Here is a 19,236-nt window from a genome sequence, read left to right as displayed (position 1 = left end):
CGAAATTGGAACCAGAACGACCCTGTTCTACGCTCCCAATAGGAACCAGAACGACCCTGTTCTACGCTCCCAATAGGAACCAGAACGACCCTGTTCTACGCTCCCAAGACTCTTACCACATGGGAAAATATTTATGTTTCGACGCTAACTCTATTTTCAATTAATTAGACTTTCACAGACGTTGTACCAACATGCACGGTACATCATTGGAAAGGAAAATTATTTTACTAGTTAACTATTGTGGTTCGGTTAACGAAAAGCCGTCAGTTTTTGAGAAAAACGCAAAGCGCGTTGTCGCCATCTCATTTGTTCCAAATTTGTAACTAAGAACACAATATATCGATATTTTATATCGATACTCTTAAAATCGGAAACCAATTTGAATAAATAATATATCAAATTTAAACATAGAAATTGCTCGATTTTATTCAACGTTTATTAAATTTGTAATTTGTATGTGAACATACATATGTCTTTTTTAATTATTAAGCCTCGTTGGCTACCGCCTCCTGGCCAGCATTTCCGATCGCGGCCGCCTCCTGGCCAGCATTTCCGATCGCGGCCGCCTCCTGGCCAGCATTTCCGACCGCGGCCGCCTCCTGACCAGCATTTCCGACCGCAGCCGCCTCCTGACCAGCATTTCCGACCGCAACCGCCTCCTGGCCAGCATTTCCGACCGCGGCCTGATTGGCGGCAGCCTCCTGTCGACGGCGATTTCGGCGGCGCCGGCGGCGCTCGCGCACCTGGTCTCGGTTTGACGGTTCGTTTGGTTCTTCTTCGCGTTGGCGTTGTTTTGGGGGGAGAGCCCCCTCGTCATCACCTACGACGAAGTTGACAATGTTCTGAAAGTAAAATAAGTATGTTATTAAACTATAATTAATAGGGATTAATAGGTTTTTAATACTTACGCATTTAATTAAGGCCACACGCGATTTCATGCTTAAGTTTGGTGCTTGGTTCCGTTGAATGAAAGTTTAAGTAAAGTTCCCGCGAATCGGGAGTGATGCCACACTTTCAGCTTGCTTTTATCAAAGTATCGATATAAAATATCGATATAATGTGTTCTTAGTTACAAAATTGGAACAAATGAGATGGCGACAACGCGCTATGCGTTTTTCTCAAAAACTGACGGCTTTTCGTTAACCGAACCACAATAGTTAACTAGTAAAATAATTTTCCTTTCCAATGATGTACCGTGCATGTTGGTACAACGTCTGTGAAAGTCTAATTAATTGAAAATAGAGTTAGCGTCGAAACATAAATATTTTCCCATGTGGTAAGAGTCTTGGGAGCGTAGAACAGGGTCGTTCTGGTTCCAATTTCGGAACAAAGGAGATGGCGACAACGCGCTATGCGTTTTTCTCAAAAACTGACGGCTTTTCTTTAACCGAACCACAATAGTTAATTAGTAAAATAATTTTCCTTTCCAATGATGTACCGTGCATGTTGGTACAACGTCTGTGAAAGTCTAATTAATTGAAAATAGAGTTAGCGTCGAAACATAAATATTTTCCCATGTGGTAAGAGTCTTGGGAGCGTAGAACAGGGTCGTTCTGGTTCCAATTTCGGAACAAAGGAGATGGCGACAACGCGCTATGCGTTTTTCTCAAAAACTGACGGCTTTTCTTTAACCGAACCACAATAGTTAATTAGTAAAATAATTTTCCTTTCCAATGATGTACCGTGCATGTTGGTACAACGTCTGTGAAAGTCTAATTAATTGAAAATAGAGTTAGCGTCGAAACATAAATATTTTCCCATGTGGTAAGAGTCTTGGGAGCGTAGAACAGGGTCGTTCTGGTTCCTATTGGGAGCGTAGAACAGGGTCGTTCTGGTTCCAATTTCGGAACAAAGAATATGGGGACAACGCGCTATGCGTTTTTCTCAAAAACTGACGGCTTTTCGTTAACCGAACCAGAATAGTTAATTAGTAAAATAATTTTCCTTTCCAATGATGTACCGTGCATGTTGGTACAACGTCTGTGAAAGTCTAATTAATTGAAAATAGAGTTAGCGTCGAAACATAAATATTTTCCCATATGGTTAGTGTCATGAATACATTTTTTACATAGTGGTTCATGTCTTGGAACTTACTGGTTCAAATTTGAATTTGGCGGCACTTCTTTTAACTATTTATCTCCCCCCACTGTAAAGCGATTTTCTCAAAAACTGACGGCTTTATCTTTATGATTGTTTCACTGAACTTGCTTTAGGCGATCCCCAATCTGCCAATATACCGTGCATGTTGGTACAACGTCTGAGAGTGGAGCCCTGTGCAATTTAACAGTTGCCCCCCTTTTTTGTATGGGGAAAATCCGAGGTGCATTCACTGTTAGGCGATTTTCTCAAAAACTGACGGCTTTAGCTTAATGATACTTTCTGACAAGAAGCTTGAACGAACGCCCAATAGTCATGTTTACCGTGCATATTGGTACAACCTCTGTGAGGGGAGCAATAAAAAAAATTGTGGGGACACGATTTTTAGAATAGATTTTTAATATACTTCTAGAAGTCGGATAGGCTTGCAACCTATCTAGATCGATAGATATTTTCATTCTAAACAAATTTGCATTAAATATTGTTCAATTTGGCCCCCAGAAGCCGAAAAAAAAAAATTAAAAATTGGCCCCATGTTCCAAGTTCCACCGTTCCACAATCGCCGCTAAGTCACCGACGCTAATTTGACGCACATCATATGCACATACATCCATGCGCCAGCAGAACATACATACAAACATATGGGGACGCGTGACGTCACATTATGTTAGCCAAATTTGAAAATATTGGGGACTTGGTTAAGGATGCTGAATCTCCAAGAAATTTAAATGCAGTTATTTGCGGGTATGCCATAAGATTATGAACATCACATTTTTAAACCATTTTAACAACATTTATAACAGAGAAATGGCAAAAGAAAGAATTAAAAAAAAAACAAATCGATTTTTGGGGCACTTTGGGGTCGTTTTTTGTTTAAGTCTCTACGTCACATTCAGCGCTTAATTATTTCCGAATTAATTTGATTTTTTTTAGATTTTTAGGTCAATCCGTTCTGGGTGGAATTGGCTACTGACCGTTATTTTAATCAAGACAAATATTGATATAGATAACACGACCTGCACGGTCATACCGATAGGCGCGAAGCACGATCACACCAATCGATTGCACAAAATATTCAATCACAAACGGGTAAAATCTTCAAGCCGAACGTTCACACACAATCAGATCACACACTTGAACGATCATTCATGGGACGATCGCATTCGCTCACCGCTCATTTCATTTCGCTCACCCGAAGCGAATAATCAAAACGGATACGAGTAAATGATCGAGTGTACCCGAAAATGATTGACTCGTTGCAGCTCTCTGTTCCTCACCCAGCAGCCTTAATGATTCTCGGGAGTCATTCCTTTTTTTGACCAACAAAATTAGTTTTATGGCTAAAATTTAAGTCACCCTATTTGAAAGGGGGGTCATCTTCGACGCTTTATTTCATCCTGAACAAAAGACATAAAATCTTTAACAATTTCAAAGCTTAATTTGTAATATTAAATATATATAAACATGAATAAATAAATAAAATAATTGGGTTATTTCATTATTCAAAAATGTATTTACATTTTTAAATATTTGAATATAAATTTTTTTTGTCCTTAATAAATTTGTTTTTAATTTCCCTATAATTTTTGTTCTCTCGCTTTCGCTCTCTCTCGAATGCTTCACCTGTCACAAAATATCTGAGGCAACAACACAAGCAAACCCAGCAACAAAAATAACGACCTTTTGTAGTAGCCCTTTTGTTGTTTTGTTCACCCAGCGTCGAACGATTTGAGCAGCCCGATTAAAGAAATTCGATTGAACGTATTTTACGAGCTCTGGTATTTTAATATATTTCCGACATCCCTACTGAGTGGATGTGCTGTGGGCAAAACTGCAGTTGCAAGAGAGCCAAACATTATTTTTTAAAATTTAATTTAATTTTAAAATTTGAAATAGTTTATTAGAAAGTAATTGTGTGGTAAGGAAAAGAAATTTTAGATTGGGGTGTTTCCGTTTAGCTCCTACGTCTAATTTTGTTCAAACTTTTCATTTCGACGTGTTTTTGGGTCCTGAGTACGGGAAAAATAGTCAAAGTTGGCGCAAATAACGGGATCATGGAAAATAACCGTAAAAACAGTTTTTTCGTCTATATCTTCGAATATATCAACCTAATTAAAAAGTGCTCCAGAAAGAAATTAAAGGTATTAAAAAAATGAATAATTTATGTTATATACATTTTTACTTTAAAACTAATAACTTTCGTTAAAAACACTAAATAAGATTACATTTTCACAAGGTTTGAAAATAAAAAACCGTTGGAGCGCACTTGCACGATATGTCGCACGAAAGCTTGCTGTTATATCGGTGTGGGAGCCGCAGGATGTCATCGTACATCGCGTTCCATAGCTTCGGTCCGAGAACTGAGCCTTGGGGGACCCCTTCGTTGCCCTTCGTCCGTCTCGTAGATCAGCACTCGATCCGTGAAGTAGCTGCGTAGGATATCGATCAGGTACTGTGATATCCCCCGCTTTGTGAGGGCCTCTAGGATGCGGCTCCAATTGGCCTTGTTGAACGCGTTCTTGACGTCTAGCGTGCACACAAGACAGTAGTGTTTGTCCCCCTCTGCCCATCTGGAACCTGCGATGGCATCAGAGCCGAGTCTTACCACCGTGCCGATAGCGTCTACGGTGCTGCACTTCTTCCTAAAGCCGTACTGCAACTCAGAGATCCCTCGTTTAGCCGCCAGCTCGCTTTCCAGCCGGTTGCAGACTATCCTCTCAAAGATCTTCCCTATTGAGTCTAGCATGCAAAGCGGGCGGTAAGCCGACGGGTCGCTGGGGTCCTCGCCTGGTTTTGGGATAAGAACCAGCTTTTGGAGTTTCCAGGCCTTTGGTACTACTCGCTCTGTGATGCCACAGTTGTACATCTGCGCGAAGACATTAGGGTGTTTGGCTATTATGTGTTTCAGCGCCAAGTTTGGTACTCCGTCGGGTCCCGGGGCCTTCCCGGACTTCACGGTCCGTGGTTAGCTCTGCTTCTCCCATAGTGGGGTGGTCTGATCCTGCCTCAAGCGGTGCTTGGTTTGGAAAGAGCGCCACGACTATGTTTTCCAGTTGAGCAGGGTTTCTGGGCATAGTTTCCCGCTTACAAGTTTATATGCAGCACCAAATGGTTGGGCATCTGCTGCATCGCACAGGTCCTGAAGCACTCCTGCTTGCTTCGCTTAATGGCATCTTTTAGGGTCTTTCGCCTTTCTCTAAAAAGGACTTGGGCGTGGTCGAAGCTCCTCGAGTTTCTAGCTCTCTGTGAAAGCCTTCTGGCTGCGTGGCATTCCTTTCTTGCTTTGGCAATATCTTTGTTCCACCAGGGTACCTGCCAATGACTTCTTCCACCAATTCTGACTTTCGTCATCGCCGCCTCGCACGCGTCGTTGATGGCTCGTGCTATCGAGGAGCAGGCCTGCGCGAAGGAGCAGGCTTTGGTTCAGCGTTCCCTCTCTGAATCGGGTGGCTCCGGGCGTGAGTGAGGTTGTGAACCCGTCGGCACCGGTGTCCGTGATCACCGCGAAGTGGTCGCTGTGGGTGTACAGGTCTTCCACCGTCCATCTGGAGGTCCTGCAGATTACTGGGCTCGCAAGGGTCAGGTCGATGGCCGTTTCCCCTCCTGCCTTGCTGTACGTTGGCTGGCTTCCGACGTTCAGTAACCACACGTTTAGATCTGCAAAGTCATCCAGCAGGGATGTTCCTCGTGGCGTTGTGCGGCTGGAACCTCACTCTGTGGCCCAGGCATTGAAGACTCCCGCAATGATCACTAGTCACTTTCCACTCGCGTCGCTGACCAGGTCGAAGATAATGTCCTCAAATTTCGGTAGCGTGAAGCGCGGTGGGATGTAGAAACTGTAGAGAAACGTCCCATTGTATTTAGCCCTTGCGTATCCTGGCTTGGATAGTCGCTCGGTTAGCTGTCTGCTGTTTGGTGAGCAGCTCCAGATTGCTGCGCCGCCGTGATGGCTTTGTATACTCCGTCCATACTCCGTCATGTTTTGCTGTATATGGCTTACTGAGGATTGCCACAGCAGGTCCTGCGCTGCTCTGCAGTTTTTAAGGTTCAGCTGCAGTACCCTAACCATCCTTCAGCTGGGATAGTGCCTTCTGGTATTCCGGACAGCGTCGGTTGAAGACCGAGTGACCGGTTTCTGGGGCCCCCTTCCGAGTGTAAGCAAGCACTTCGGTGGTTTGCTGCAGTTCCTACTGTTGTGACCAGGATGTCCGCACTTAAAGCACGTGTCCTTAGAGATGGCGTGTTTTGTTCGGCAGCTTCTGTCGGTGTGTACCTCCAGTTTCCGTCTGATTCTTTCTGTGCATTTAACCAGAATTGCGTCTCGTAGCGCTGTAGATTTTTACCTAAGCCAAGTGCTCGCTGGACATGGTTGCTTTAAAGCATACCTTAATCGGTTCGGGCATGCGGACGACCCATTCTGCGAGTACTGCAAGGACGGGGATTTCTATTTAGAAGACGCTGAGCACTCCTTTTTCAGCAGAGAAAGGCGCAGCCTAGAAGAGGACATCCAGGACCTTTCGCCAGACACGCTGGTAAAGCGTATGATATCGAGCGAGACCGCATGGAAAGCAGCGGCAAATGCGGCCGCCATCATCATGAAGGACCCCTTCCCGTCCCATGAAGTAATGCCTAGCGGCGGGCCAATCCATAACTCACCCACATCCCAACCCCTGTTATTTGTAATAAAATTTGTTAATATAAAAAAAACACACCCATGTACATACCAATACAAAAAAAAAATATATCGGTGTGTCGATGTCACTTGATGTTTTAGTGATGGTACGACAATAAATTTTTAAGCACACGAAATTAAAATAAGAAAGTCCGAATGAAATTTTGGATAGAGCCTTTTAGTTGTCGTAGTTAAAAAAATATAGTTAAAAAAAAAATAAGGTAAAGGTAAAATAAAATTTAAATTTTCAAACGGAAATAAAAATAATAAGAAGGCATTTCTTATATCGCAAGCAAATATTTTTTTTACAAAAATCGCGGCGATTTTCCGCTTTAAACAAATTACATGTCCAATTTTGAGGTCTTCCCACTTCAAGCTCTGAATGCATTCTGATTGTATATTTTACTAAATGGGAAACAGAAACATAAAAAAGGCAACATAGGTCCATAGGTAAAATGCTGTTATCGACGAATCGAAAACTATCTGACGCCACTTTCATGGCGGGATATTGCAGTATTTTTAGTGTTCACCGCCTATTTAAAATACTTATTTTACATTTTTTTCGAAAACCTTTATGTTAACGAAGAAAATAATTAATACACAAAAAATCCGTTTTATCGTATAATAAAGTGTCATTAATGCCATTATTCAATACGTTGAATTCGAAAAAAAACAAATTTGTGAGTAATAGATCAAACGGATAGATCACTATGGTCTGCATAAGACTTATCGATAGTTCAGATGCCCGCCATAAGGCTTTGCCAACATTTGAAAATTGACAACATTGACACCATTTGTCTTAAGATCCAAGCAAGAAATATTTATTTCTTTGTGTTGCAATACTCAAACAGAAAAGAAAAGAACTCGGATTTCCCTGAAAGAAAGATCATGGATACCATTAATAAAGGACCTATTTGAATGCGATCTGAACAGATTTAAAAACCCCACTGTCATGCCAAGTAAATGGCTGTTCAGCATTATCGCCTCTGATCAGCTGCTCAGTTCCACCTCGTCATCCAACCGCACAGCCAGCAGAACAGAATCTCTGGATTCCATATTTTGGTTCTCTATTCTCTGTGGGAAAAACATAATTACTACTTCGTATTTGGATACCCTCATTTACTGCAGCTAACTATGTGTTTCTTGGCGATGAATACTCGAATTAATAATAACGCGAAGCAAGTGAAATATGTGCGAAGCTATAGCTCAACTGTTAGTTTAATATAAAACATTCAATAAGTACATGTAAATACACACAATTGCCTAGTGTTCGAAATAGAATTCGGCTGTACAAGTGTATGAATATAAATAAATACCAATAGATAATTATATATGTACTTATGTACAATTGGTACGTGTTCCTATAAATGTTTGTTATCGCTAAAATATTATAAGTGTACATACACGTTCCTACAAATACTCCCATACATACATACAAATGTGTTTATATGCACACATACATATGTGTGTTCATATGTATATTATAATGGTACATTTATGGTATCTGATTTACGTTGCTCTGTTTGTAAAGGGGCATACTGCACTTTCAACGATGAACTGAAGTTCAAGAGCACAACAATTTATTATGTTTATAAATGGTTTTAATTGAATACAATAGAGTGGTCATCAAGAGGACTCATGTGAAACGTTTATGAACGATCTTTGCGTTCATATATATACACATGCATAAACTAAATTGTATGACTGTGTGCATATTAGGGTGGTCGTTTTCCATTGACGCATTTAGCTGCCAAGACAAGAAGCTCCCAAACAATGCAAATATTCTGGGTATTCCCTAAGCTGTTGAATTGCTGAATTTTGGTCAGCCGTTAATAAACTGTTTCATACAAAGTCAATTTCCAGAAAATTTGTGTTGGTTGATCATGGTCTAATTTATATAGCTTTCATAAAACTTTAAAATTGTACCTTTTTGTGAACATATTTTGAGCGGTGTAATGAATAACAACATACAAAAGTTCTGATATCACATTTTGTGACGAAAAATGTTCTCTCGAAAAATATTCTCATTCGATCTGCTTCTGTAAAATATTTAAGAATTTCGTCTTCAAAAGCATATTCTATTGCAGCGTGCCGAATGAGAACATTTTATAAAGTATATTTGTTAAGTCGAATGTACAAGCATTTTTCGTCACAAAATGTGATATCAGAACTTTTGTATGTTGATGGTGCGGTCGTCACTACTTTTTTACCTCGTTAAGAAATGTTTTTGTTTTATATTAGAAGTTTTATATTAGAAGAATTTGTCAAATTGGTTTTTGGGCATTTAAGTAAGCATCCAGATTTTCCATACTAAACTGAAACGAGTTGCACTTTTCATCGCTGAATTACATCCAAACGCGCATTTTTATGACAAAAAGTGTTATATATCAAAAGTTGAGATATCTCAAGGGCTATATAGTATCAAATTCAAAACGAAATCGTTAGAGCCGTTTTGAAGAAAATAGCCAAAAAGTGATTTAAAAAAACAACTTTTAGCCAAACATTTTAAACTATTGCATTTAGCCAATTTTACCGAGGGGACGCGATTAGCATATTAAATTACCTTTTTAACGAGGTATAGAACAAGGGTGTAGCTTTAGTCATTTAGAAACTATAAACCGTCAAAATCTAGCTTTTTCTAATGATTTCCCGCCAAACTAGCGGTTTTTCCAAAAGTTGTAGAGCAAACGTTTTTCATATCTTGCTGCTAAACACAGTAAAATTTAGTTAAGGATCCTAAAACCACGATTTAATGCATACCCACAAACAAAGGGCCAAATTATTTCATTTTGGAAAGAAGAAAATCTTGTTTTCTGAATGGAGCATTGGATTTTGCGATATGACCCCTCATATTAGGCGCATTTTAATATGAATACAACAAGCATATTGCGAGAGACCAGCTATCCCCACCGGCCCCAACAGCTCCAATTTTTTAAATTTTCACTTTCACACATTCACCGCCCTCTCTCCCAAACCAATTGAAATTGATTAAGTCTTGGTATGCAATCCTGTTAGTTTTTGCGATACCTTTCGATTGGTGTATCACTCGTTATGATCGGACCATCACAGATGATTTTCAATTCTGCGGCTATATAATAGTACTCGCCTTCGCACACTCTCCTGGTGCGCTTCGTCACTACGTGGACTGCCGTCCACAGTGATCATTCCAAGTCTTATTTTTTATGAATACCTTGTTCAGGGTTAAAGCGCTTGCCGATCGGATTTATACTATTTGAATCACTTTGAAAAGTTTTTATAGGCGTATTTTCCAAATTTTTGAGGTACAAAAAATCCGTACATACAATCCCCACAATACATACAAAATCACTTTCACAAATTTTGTGTAGGTGAATCATAGTCTATCAAATATGAGAAAGATTCTACAAATACTTGGCCCAATATTAAATTTTCACTACGCTTGCCTGATTGGAACTCTGATCCTTAAGAAAATGGCTTAACCCACTGTATAAATTAATTGCCGCTTAAAAAAATATTCAACATGCTAGCGTCGAAATTATTTTTGCGTGTATTAGCGATCAGACAGCAGCAATGTGTAATGTAGAAAGAAAAGGAAGCTTACTAGTGTTACGCTCGTCTTTTATTGATTTTCTATTGCGATCGTCAAAATAGAATCATAATTTACAAAAAAAAATTATGGGTAAAATTGGATCATTCGTATAGTTACAACTACTGTTGAAAAAAGTAACGTGTATTTTGTTTTTGCTTTGGATACTATTTAATATATTTTGTTGCTGAGATAGGTCAAATGAGTCATGTGATGGGTAAAATTTACAATTCCGTTCTTGGGGACAGTTTTACTATTATCGATTTTAATATGTGCTTAGACGGCAGTTCACCTAGTGACGAAGCACTCAAGGAAAGTGTGTACAGACGATACGCCAATCGAAAGGTGTTGCACAAACCAAAGGGATTGTATACCAAGGGCAATTCTCTGAGGTCGTCAACCAAGCCAAAAAGCTTGAAACTTGAAGAAAAGATATTTTTATACCCTTATAATTTTAGACAGAAGTTTGTAATGCAGTGAAGGAGACGTTTCCGACCCCATAAAGTATATATATTCTTGATCAGGAGCAATATCGGAGTCGATATATCCATGTCCCACACTGGGGCGCCTAGAACAAAAAGCCTGCCAAAATTTTTTTTTTTTTTTTAATTTTTCTGAAAGCGCCCAAGGGTCTAAGTTGTATATGTGACGATTGAAATTTTAAGAGCAACCAATTCTTAATATATTAAAAAAAAAAATTAAAATTTTAGATACATAATTACTGTTTTTTTTAATTTTTTAAAAGTGGTCCAAAAAAATTGGGATTTTTTGGATATTCTTGGACGTAAAGTAGTGTTACACCCTAGATCCCCGTTTAATTCTTTTTTTAAAAAAAAGTTTAGATATTTAACTACATATTGAAAAAATTAGCCTGCCCTTTTGTGCCTCTTCTGAGAAAACCGCAGTTTAAGTTAGCAAGAAATGTTTCTTAATTTGAAATATCGTCAGCCCTGGTACATCCGCGCGCCCTAACATCATGAAGATTTTTTACTAATGTGAAGGTATTGATGAAGATAATGATAAATTAATAAACAAATTTGGGTTTAAAATTTTAAATTATGTTATTTTACTAAAAATACAGATATGAAATAAATACCGGTTTCTACCAGTTTTTTTTGAAAATATGCTATATTTCCTTGATTGATTCTATGACATCTATAAGATATCATTGACCAATTAAAAAAAAAAGGTAATCATAGAGCTAAAATGATAAATAATGACTTAATCCCAATTTATATAAACCAATATTGAAATAGAACCGAAAAATGCCCCTTTGTAATAAGCGTTTACATGACAGCTATAAGATATAGTTGACCGATTTGAAAAATTTTTGTTTTTAAAATCAAGTTAATTAAACAAAAAATATTGGGAAACTTAGAACCCTATAAAGAATTTTTTTGTATTTGTTTTCTTGAAAAAAATCATTTTTTTTCTTAAAAATTTCCTACAACAAAAAATTTTCACTAAAAAAATTCACCTTATGATGTTTTTTTTACATATTTAATTGCCTTTAACAATGCCCCATTAAAAGATATTCGATATAGTGCTCCGCTGATTTAAGGCAGACTTTTGGCTTTTTCGCCCCACTGTGTGTCCGTCTTATTCAATACCGTTTGCAAGCTCAGTTTAAAAGCTAGCGATTTGAAACTTGCACAGCCGTCCTAAAAGTATACGCAGATTAAGTTTGAAACGCGTTCCGATCGGACGTCTATATTCTATAGCTCTTATAGGAAGAAAAGGGTGAAAAATATAATTTGAGTGTCCCTGGATAATTTTTCAAGGCAATTCCTATAATATGGACAACAAGTATTTATATGTAGGGGAGAGGTCTGTAGGTTGGTACACCTTTTGTTTTTAATCTGCCATTTCGACATTCACTTATTAAACTTTACGCATTTGGTACTGATCGAAAGGTGAGTCTATTAGCTTAATAAAAAACAAAAAAAAATATTTTTTTTCCTTAGGGAAAACTGAAAAATTATTTTTTTTGAAAAGTCCCAAAAAACGACATTTTGAAAAAGAGGTCTGTAAGTTGAGACACTTTTAAAAGTCAATAATACTCACACAAAAAGTACTCCAAACTATAAGGAACTATTTATTTATGTTAATTTAATCAATTTTAGTTCGTCGTAAATTATTTCCCATCCATTTTTTAAGAACTTAGACCAAATAACAATTAAAATCAAATCCACTAATATCGAAGAAATGTATTAGGCAGAAAGCGGCCTCTGTTGGCCTAAGGCCTTTTTGTATGAAAAACGGTTGTCTCAACTTACACAAAATGGGATGTTTTGGGAAAAAATTAATAACTTTTGTTCTGACTGTCACATTAAGCTGATTCTTTTCATTTCATTTCTGTCTGTCCGTATGAACGCTGAGATCTCGGAAACTACAAAAGCTAAAAGGTTGAGATTTCCCACACATATTCTTGGGCTTCCTACGCAGTGCAAGTTTATTTCAGACGAGCGATTTGTCTGGCGCCCACACCTTTAAAGATTTCCAAGAAGTATAAATGCAATTTTGTTGTGTATACTTATACCTATCGAAATGTAAAAGACATTTTTCTAATCGGACCATTCATTAAATAGTTATACGCAATCAAAAAATTTTATATATCCATCTCCCTTGCACTCCCTTTAGCCGAGTGACGGGTATTAAATAGTCGGGACACAAACCCGACTATAGCGTTCTCTTTTGTTTTTTTGTCAATTTTCTAACTTTATAGTGTGCTTAGATTGGGCGCACTATTGACATGCGACTAAAAGTAGAATGTTCTGATTTTATCCCATAGGAACCCTGTGGATAGAAGAAGAGAAAAGTTTCCAAATGTTCAACGAATGTTTGAAAATGTAATAGTAAATATGAAGAAATACATAAGTAACGCTCGATTTTTATGTCTCTTCTTAAAATTCGAACGTTTTGAACGGATAATGCACGCTTTTACGTAACACTTTTCGGGATAACAAATAAATTTGTTTTCTACCAAAATCAGTTGGAATTGATATTATTTTATTGTTGAAAAGAGATTTATGTTACCCTTGAGAAATTAACGCAATCTTTTCCAACCAAAAGCCGTTATGGTTCTTACCTACATCTATGAACAAAACCAACTGCCTTTGGTTGGTACAGATTTCCAAAACACGCCCGTACACCCAGAAAAAAAAATTACCTTGATTTAAGTCCACGTTCCTTAAATTAAGGAACGATGGACTAAAAATGGCTAAATAAGGCTATTCATGGACTTAAAAGTTTTCATCCCATATACATTTTAAGTCTACATGGACTAATTTTGGACTTAAGGCCATATGGACTGTTACATGGACTTAGGTCCATTTTTAGTCCATGTAGACTTAAAATGTATATGGGATAAAAATTTTTAAGTCCATGTATAGCCTTATTTAGCCATTTTAAAGCCATTATTCCTTAAATCAAGGTCAATGGACTTAAATTAAGGAAATTTTTTTTTCTGAGTGTATAAGTCACATTGTCAGTAAAGTCACTTTCAGAAAATAAAAATTTTGATGGCGCACGCTGCATAAGTGTTAATATTATTGACATATGAAGTGACGTCCTGGATTTTATTTAACAATGTATTTATAAAAAAAAGCTTTTTTCAGCACTCAACAACGGTTTGATCAAAAATCATGCTGGCCAAATCATGCTGCGGTTGGAAAAAATATAAGACTTACGATCCATATCATCCACCCATATCCAAAGATAATAGCATTTTAAATGAAAATACTCAACAAAACCACTCAATCACAGATATTCACATAAGAGTACACCACAACGAAATCAGGTTTCCAGTTCCTTGCAGATTTTTCTGTGACTGCAAAACGAGAAGAAACGATCGAATGATTATACTTGGACGTTCGAGATGTAATTTCCTTGTAAACCGATGTCTAGCAGTCGCCGTAGTTTTAATCCTAGCGGCTGCACACAGTGCTAATGCTGAGACTGAAATAAAAAGCTTCAGTAATTCTTCCAACAGCAGCGTTAGTCCGGAAATCGTTTTGTTGAGTAACGAAAAAAATATTAACACAAACGTACTTTCTGAAAAAAACGACTCTTCGATATCTGCCGAGGACCAAATTAATGAAAATACTGAATTATTCCAAATAAAAGTACAAAGTAAGCTGGCCAAAAAAAGTTCTTCCCTACCAAAGGTATCAGTTTCAGAAGATTTCACAAAAGTTCAAAGTGTGTCTATGTACCGCAATACCCTTCTCAATATAGAAAGTATGCTGCAACGTCAATTGCGTGAGAAAGCCAAAGTGGACAGTTTAGAGTCAATTAAAATGCATATACTTATGCGCTTAAATTTAAAAAAACTTCCTAATATAACCAAACCAATATCAGTACCACAAAATATAATAGATAATTTTTATAAGGACTTTAATACGTCCTCGACAAATTCAGTTTGGAGTCGCATGACAAATGCAGACGAATCTCATTCATCAGTCCCAGAAAGTTTTAAGTCAAATGACACTTATGCCAGCGACACTATGACTGATTCATATGAAGAAAGTTCGTCCTCTCAAATGCAAGGAGATGATGCTAACGCTGTTAATGAATTTCAATTAATGCAAGGAATAGAGTTGAATAAAAATCAAGATACAAAAACGGATATTCCCACTAAAAACAATGGAGAGGAATACGAGGGAATTCTTTCACACATTAGCAACATTTACATCTTTCCCGAACGTAAGTACATATCATTTATTTTAGTGTTTACTTACTGAGTCTTAATGCCCATTTCGAGAGAAATTTTCTATTAAACCAAATACCTTAAAGCTACCTTTAAGATATTTGCTTATCAATTTTCTTTGATATTACTTTCTAAAATAATAGATCAATTTGGAGAAGCAAACTAAATTTAAGAAAAGGTATTATTGCCCCCTAAAAAGCAGGGACCGCAATCATTATAAGTGAAAAAAATAAAAATCCCCACTTAATGATTATTTTGTAAGCGAAAAAAAATATCGCTCAGGAATAATGATTATTATGTGAGCGATATTATTTAGCTTAAAAATATCACTCAAAGTGCGATTGCAGCCGTTCTATACGGAATTTTAAATAGTTTTAAATTTGTGCTTGTAGGCAGAACCACGGAGCACACATTTAGTTAATTTCTTTGTATAAACTTTTTAAAACGCGGTTTTAGTTTACAAGAGGTATGCATAACTACAAAAAGTTGTAGTCACCTTAGGACTTTATGTCATTTATATATTAGTAAAACGACTTAACAATAACAACAATAACAATAACAACATAATATAAATGAAATAAAGGCTTAAGGTCCTAAGGTGCTAAGACCTATTCCACTTATATCCAACCCGACATGTGGGTTGGGTGTTAGTCCACCGAGCTGTAAGCACGAGTTCGATTTCCACAGAAAGTGTTTTTATATACAACAAGTTTTTTTGTTTTTTTTAAGCAGTTTATACAAAGAAAATTTATTTTTTTCTTAACTGGATAAGTGCTTCGTTGTTCTACCTACAAGAGCACATTTAAATCTTTGTAAAATTCAGCGTAGGGGGGCAGCAATCTAACATTGAGTGATATTTCTAAGCAAAATAATATCGCTCACAAAATAATCATTATTTCTGAGCGATATTTTTTTTCGCCTACAAAATAATTAATTAATAGAGATTTTCGTTTTTTACTCAAAAAAAAAAATTCATTATTTTCGACCCCTGCTCAAAAGAACCAATAGTTGAGAAATAAAACAGTGTTAAGTACATGGTGTTTAAATTTTAAACATTAAAATTTAGGCAAATTGAACTACTAAATTTTGGAATTCATGCCTTTCATCCAAATCCAAATTCACTTAGTTTTATTCAAATTAAAATTCAAATTCATTTGTTCACATAAAACAAAATAATTTATTGAATGCATTCATGCAGAGGTCTAGTACATATATGTACATTAGGGTGGACTTTTTTTGTATGAAATTTTTAAGGCCATGCTCTCTCTATATAGCCTTTTTGTATCCTAAATCCATAAAATAAAGAAAAAGTAAAAAATAATTAGTTTTTGTCGGTGCGCAACGGTTTTATAGTTTATTACGCATTTTTCAGATTCATCTAGATGCCGTAGACTTGATTTTGTACTTTGACAGTATTTTAAAAAGTATCTTAATCACTTTCCCGAGCTTTTTAACAAGGGATGAAGTCGTTGATAAAATTCGAGTCCCTGGGAGACAATTACAACTTAAGGGGTTATATACCTTTTTGAGCGAAAAAAATTGAGGGAACTTTGGATTTTTTTTCAGGTGTGTAGCAATTTATTTATGAAACTGAAGTTATTATTTATTGATAGTACATGTTTTTATCGAAACAACAAGCGTTTGATCTTGAAAATATATGAATAATTTACAAAGTTATGGCAATTCTCTCGGAACCCTTTTTTTTTTAAAGCGGCTTGCGGTGACCACGATTGCACAAGAACTGTTTGATCGATCTTCATGTTTTTTTTAAATTATTCGTAATGATTGTGCCGAGTTCGTGAACGATTCAGTTTTTATGCGTCAATTTTGATTTCGCAGAAAAAAATTTTTTAATAAAATTTTTAGTACTCGAAAAATCAACTTTTTGGAAAAATTGTTACTGTATGCAGAAAAAAGCAAATATTCTTGAAAAGCCGCTTAAAAAAAAAAGGGTTCCGAGAGAATTGTCATAACTTTGTAAATTATTCATATATTTTCAAGATCAAACGCTTGTTGTTTCGATAAAAACATGTACTATCAATAAATAATAACTTCAGTTTCATAAGTAAATTGCTACACACCTGAAAAAAAATCCAAAGTTCCCTCAATTTTTTTCGCTCAAAAAGGTATATAACCCCTTAAAAATAACAATAATAACGAATAATGAATGACTTTCCCTGAAAAATAATAGTCAATATCGTTGTATGCTAAGACAGCATTTCTTTGACGATAATTTTTATTGGCGAACGCAAAAGTGATAGTTAATCTTCAAAAATGTAAAATAAAATCCCTATTTTATTGTGAGTCACAAAAAAAAATGGTGGGTCGGGGATCGAACTCGGTCCTTTTTGTTCGAAGACAGAAGCTCTACAGGCTAGGCTACGTCCAACTGTTAATATTCATGAAATAAATTTCTACTTGTATAAAAAAAGAAGAAAAATATTAAACCTGACAAGAAATGCAATGGGGTAAATTCCTAGTTTTACACTTAATTTTTAGCGAAACTTTAGGGCCATTGCGCACCGCCTAAACGATGAAATAAAATTGTTCTGTTTTCGCATAAACTTATTGGACACAGAAACCTACCATTTAAGATGCTGAGCTCCGTTGACCTTAAAAAAGTCCACCCTAATGTATATAGGTACATGCCACATGTGTATACTCAATACCATGTTAAGCAGTAAGTCAAAGAACAGTCAACTATACCGTTCTATTAATTAAAAAGTTAATTTAGTTTATGAATATCTTAGTGAAGCTTAAACTTAAAAATTAAATTTTTTAAAATTAATTTTACTATTTTGTTCATTTAGAAATTCAACCTCATGTCCGACACAACCGTAATGCCGACGTTTTTCGGTTTAAAATTGACGTTAGCTATACGGATTTATCATACGCCACGCTTCATTTGTATTTACGTGGTTGGGACTGGATAAACAAACATCAGCCGGAGCTCATTGGAGAGATTAATAATCAGCCAAGTAAAGATATTGTAGTGATCATTCACCGTGCTATGAAGCGTGCAAATACCACAAGCTTTACTCATAAAGGAAAAATATTTGAGTTTCGTCGAAGTATTCCGTCAGGCCTAGGCCAATGGGTTAACGTTGATTTAAAATCTCTTTTTGGGGATCTTGGGTCAAACACCACGCAAGAAATTCTTATAAAAGGAGCACAACCCTGGATGAAGCCATTAGTAGTGACCACTGATAATACATCAAAAAATCCGTTGGTACGTAACCTTGAAATTGAAAATAAATTTCTAAAATAAACTAACGTTATTTTTTATATTTAAATTCACTTTATTTTAGACAGTTCATATAGAAATTGGGTCACAAAAAAAGAATCGGAGAAGGCGCAGCGTATATATGGACTGCACAGAAAATGATCATGACATGCGATGTTGTCGATATCCACTTAAAGTTAACTTCACCAGCTTTGGATGGCATTTCGTTGTGGCACCAACGTCATTTGATGCATACTTCTGCAGTGGAGATTGCAAAGTTGGTTACCTAGAGCAATATCCACATACACATTTAGCAGCCTTAACTACGTCGGCCACACCGTGTTGCTCACCAACAAAAATGAGTTCCTTAAGTTTGTTATATTTTGACGATAACCATAACCTGGTGTTAAGTGTTATACCAAATATGTCTGTCGAGGGTTGCAGCTGTTCCTAGCGGAAAAAAAGGAGGCAACCCCACAAGTGGTTTTTTTATAACATAGAACTTAAAAATAATTGTTGTAAATACACATACAAAAAATATTTAGCTGTTTGAGAAAGCTAGTATAATGTATAACCCCCAGATTTGACAAAAAATATATATTTTGTAACAGAAAAAATTAGTCGGATTGCATGCTATAATTGAATATTTACCATATTAAGAGTCGCTTCTAAAATTGTATAGTTAAGATTCAAGTTGCAGTTAAAGAGAGAAAAGCCTTGCTGCTAATTATGGTATTTTTAGCATACTCCTATATATATTAGGTCATGAGAGGAAAATGAATATAAACCTTTTTTTAAACAATGAATTTATTCTTTACTACATGACAAATACCTTAGTGATTTTAAGTGAAAAGCAACCAACAAAAAATGTTTTAAATAAAAAAAGTGTATGACGAATTAAAAAACTTAATTTAGCTATCGAGCTTGTATATAATGTCTTTAATATAAAAAAAACACTTCTAAGCAAATTA

General features: G+C 36.4%; 2 protein-coding genes across 2 annotated transcripts; one reads left to right on the top strand and one right to left on the bottom strand.

The window, feature by feature from the left end:
* Positions 1-400: 400 nt before the first annotated feature.
* On the bottom strand, positions 401-1,021 carry LOC138913749 (circumsporozoite protein-like). The gene is made up of 2 exons (XM_070218113.1): positions 909-1,021; positions 401-842 (listed from the first exon to the last, which is right to left on the bottom strand). Exons 1-2 carry the CDS (start codon positions 936-938, stop codon positions 486-488), a joined length of 387 nt encoding a protein of 128 aa, XP_070074214.1. The 5' UTR covers positions 939-1,021; the 3' UTR covers positions 401-485.
* A 6,749-nt stretch (positions 1,022-7,770) lies between these two features.
* On the top strand, positions 7,771-19,236 carry myo (growth/differentiation factor myoglianin). Its single transcript, XM_017147914.3, has 4 exons — positions 7,771-8,120; positions 13,952-15,038; positions 17,853-18,271; positions 18,351-19,236. Exons 2-4 carry the CDS (start codon positions 13,979-13,981, stop codon positions 18,717-18,719), a joined length of 1,848 nt encoding a protein of 615 aa, XP_017003403.1. The 5' UTR covers positions 7,771-8,120; positions 13,952-13,978; the 3' UTR covers positions 18,720-19,236.

This window comes from Drosophila takahashii, chromosome 4 (assembly GCF_030179915.1).
Source record: "Drosophila takahashii strain IR98-3 E-12201 chromosome 4, DtakHiC1v2, whole genome shotgun sequence".
Taxonomy (NCBI): domain Eukaryota; kingdom Metazoa; phylum Arthropoda; class Insecta; order Diptera; family Drosophilidae; genus Drosophila; species Drosophila takahashii.
The sequence above is the reverse complement of the archived record's forward strand: the minus strand, read 5'-3'. Positions and strand labels throughout refer to the sequence as shown.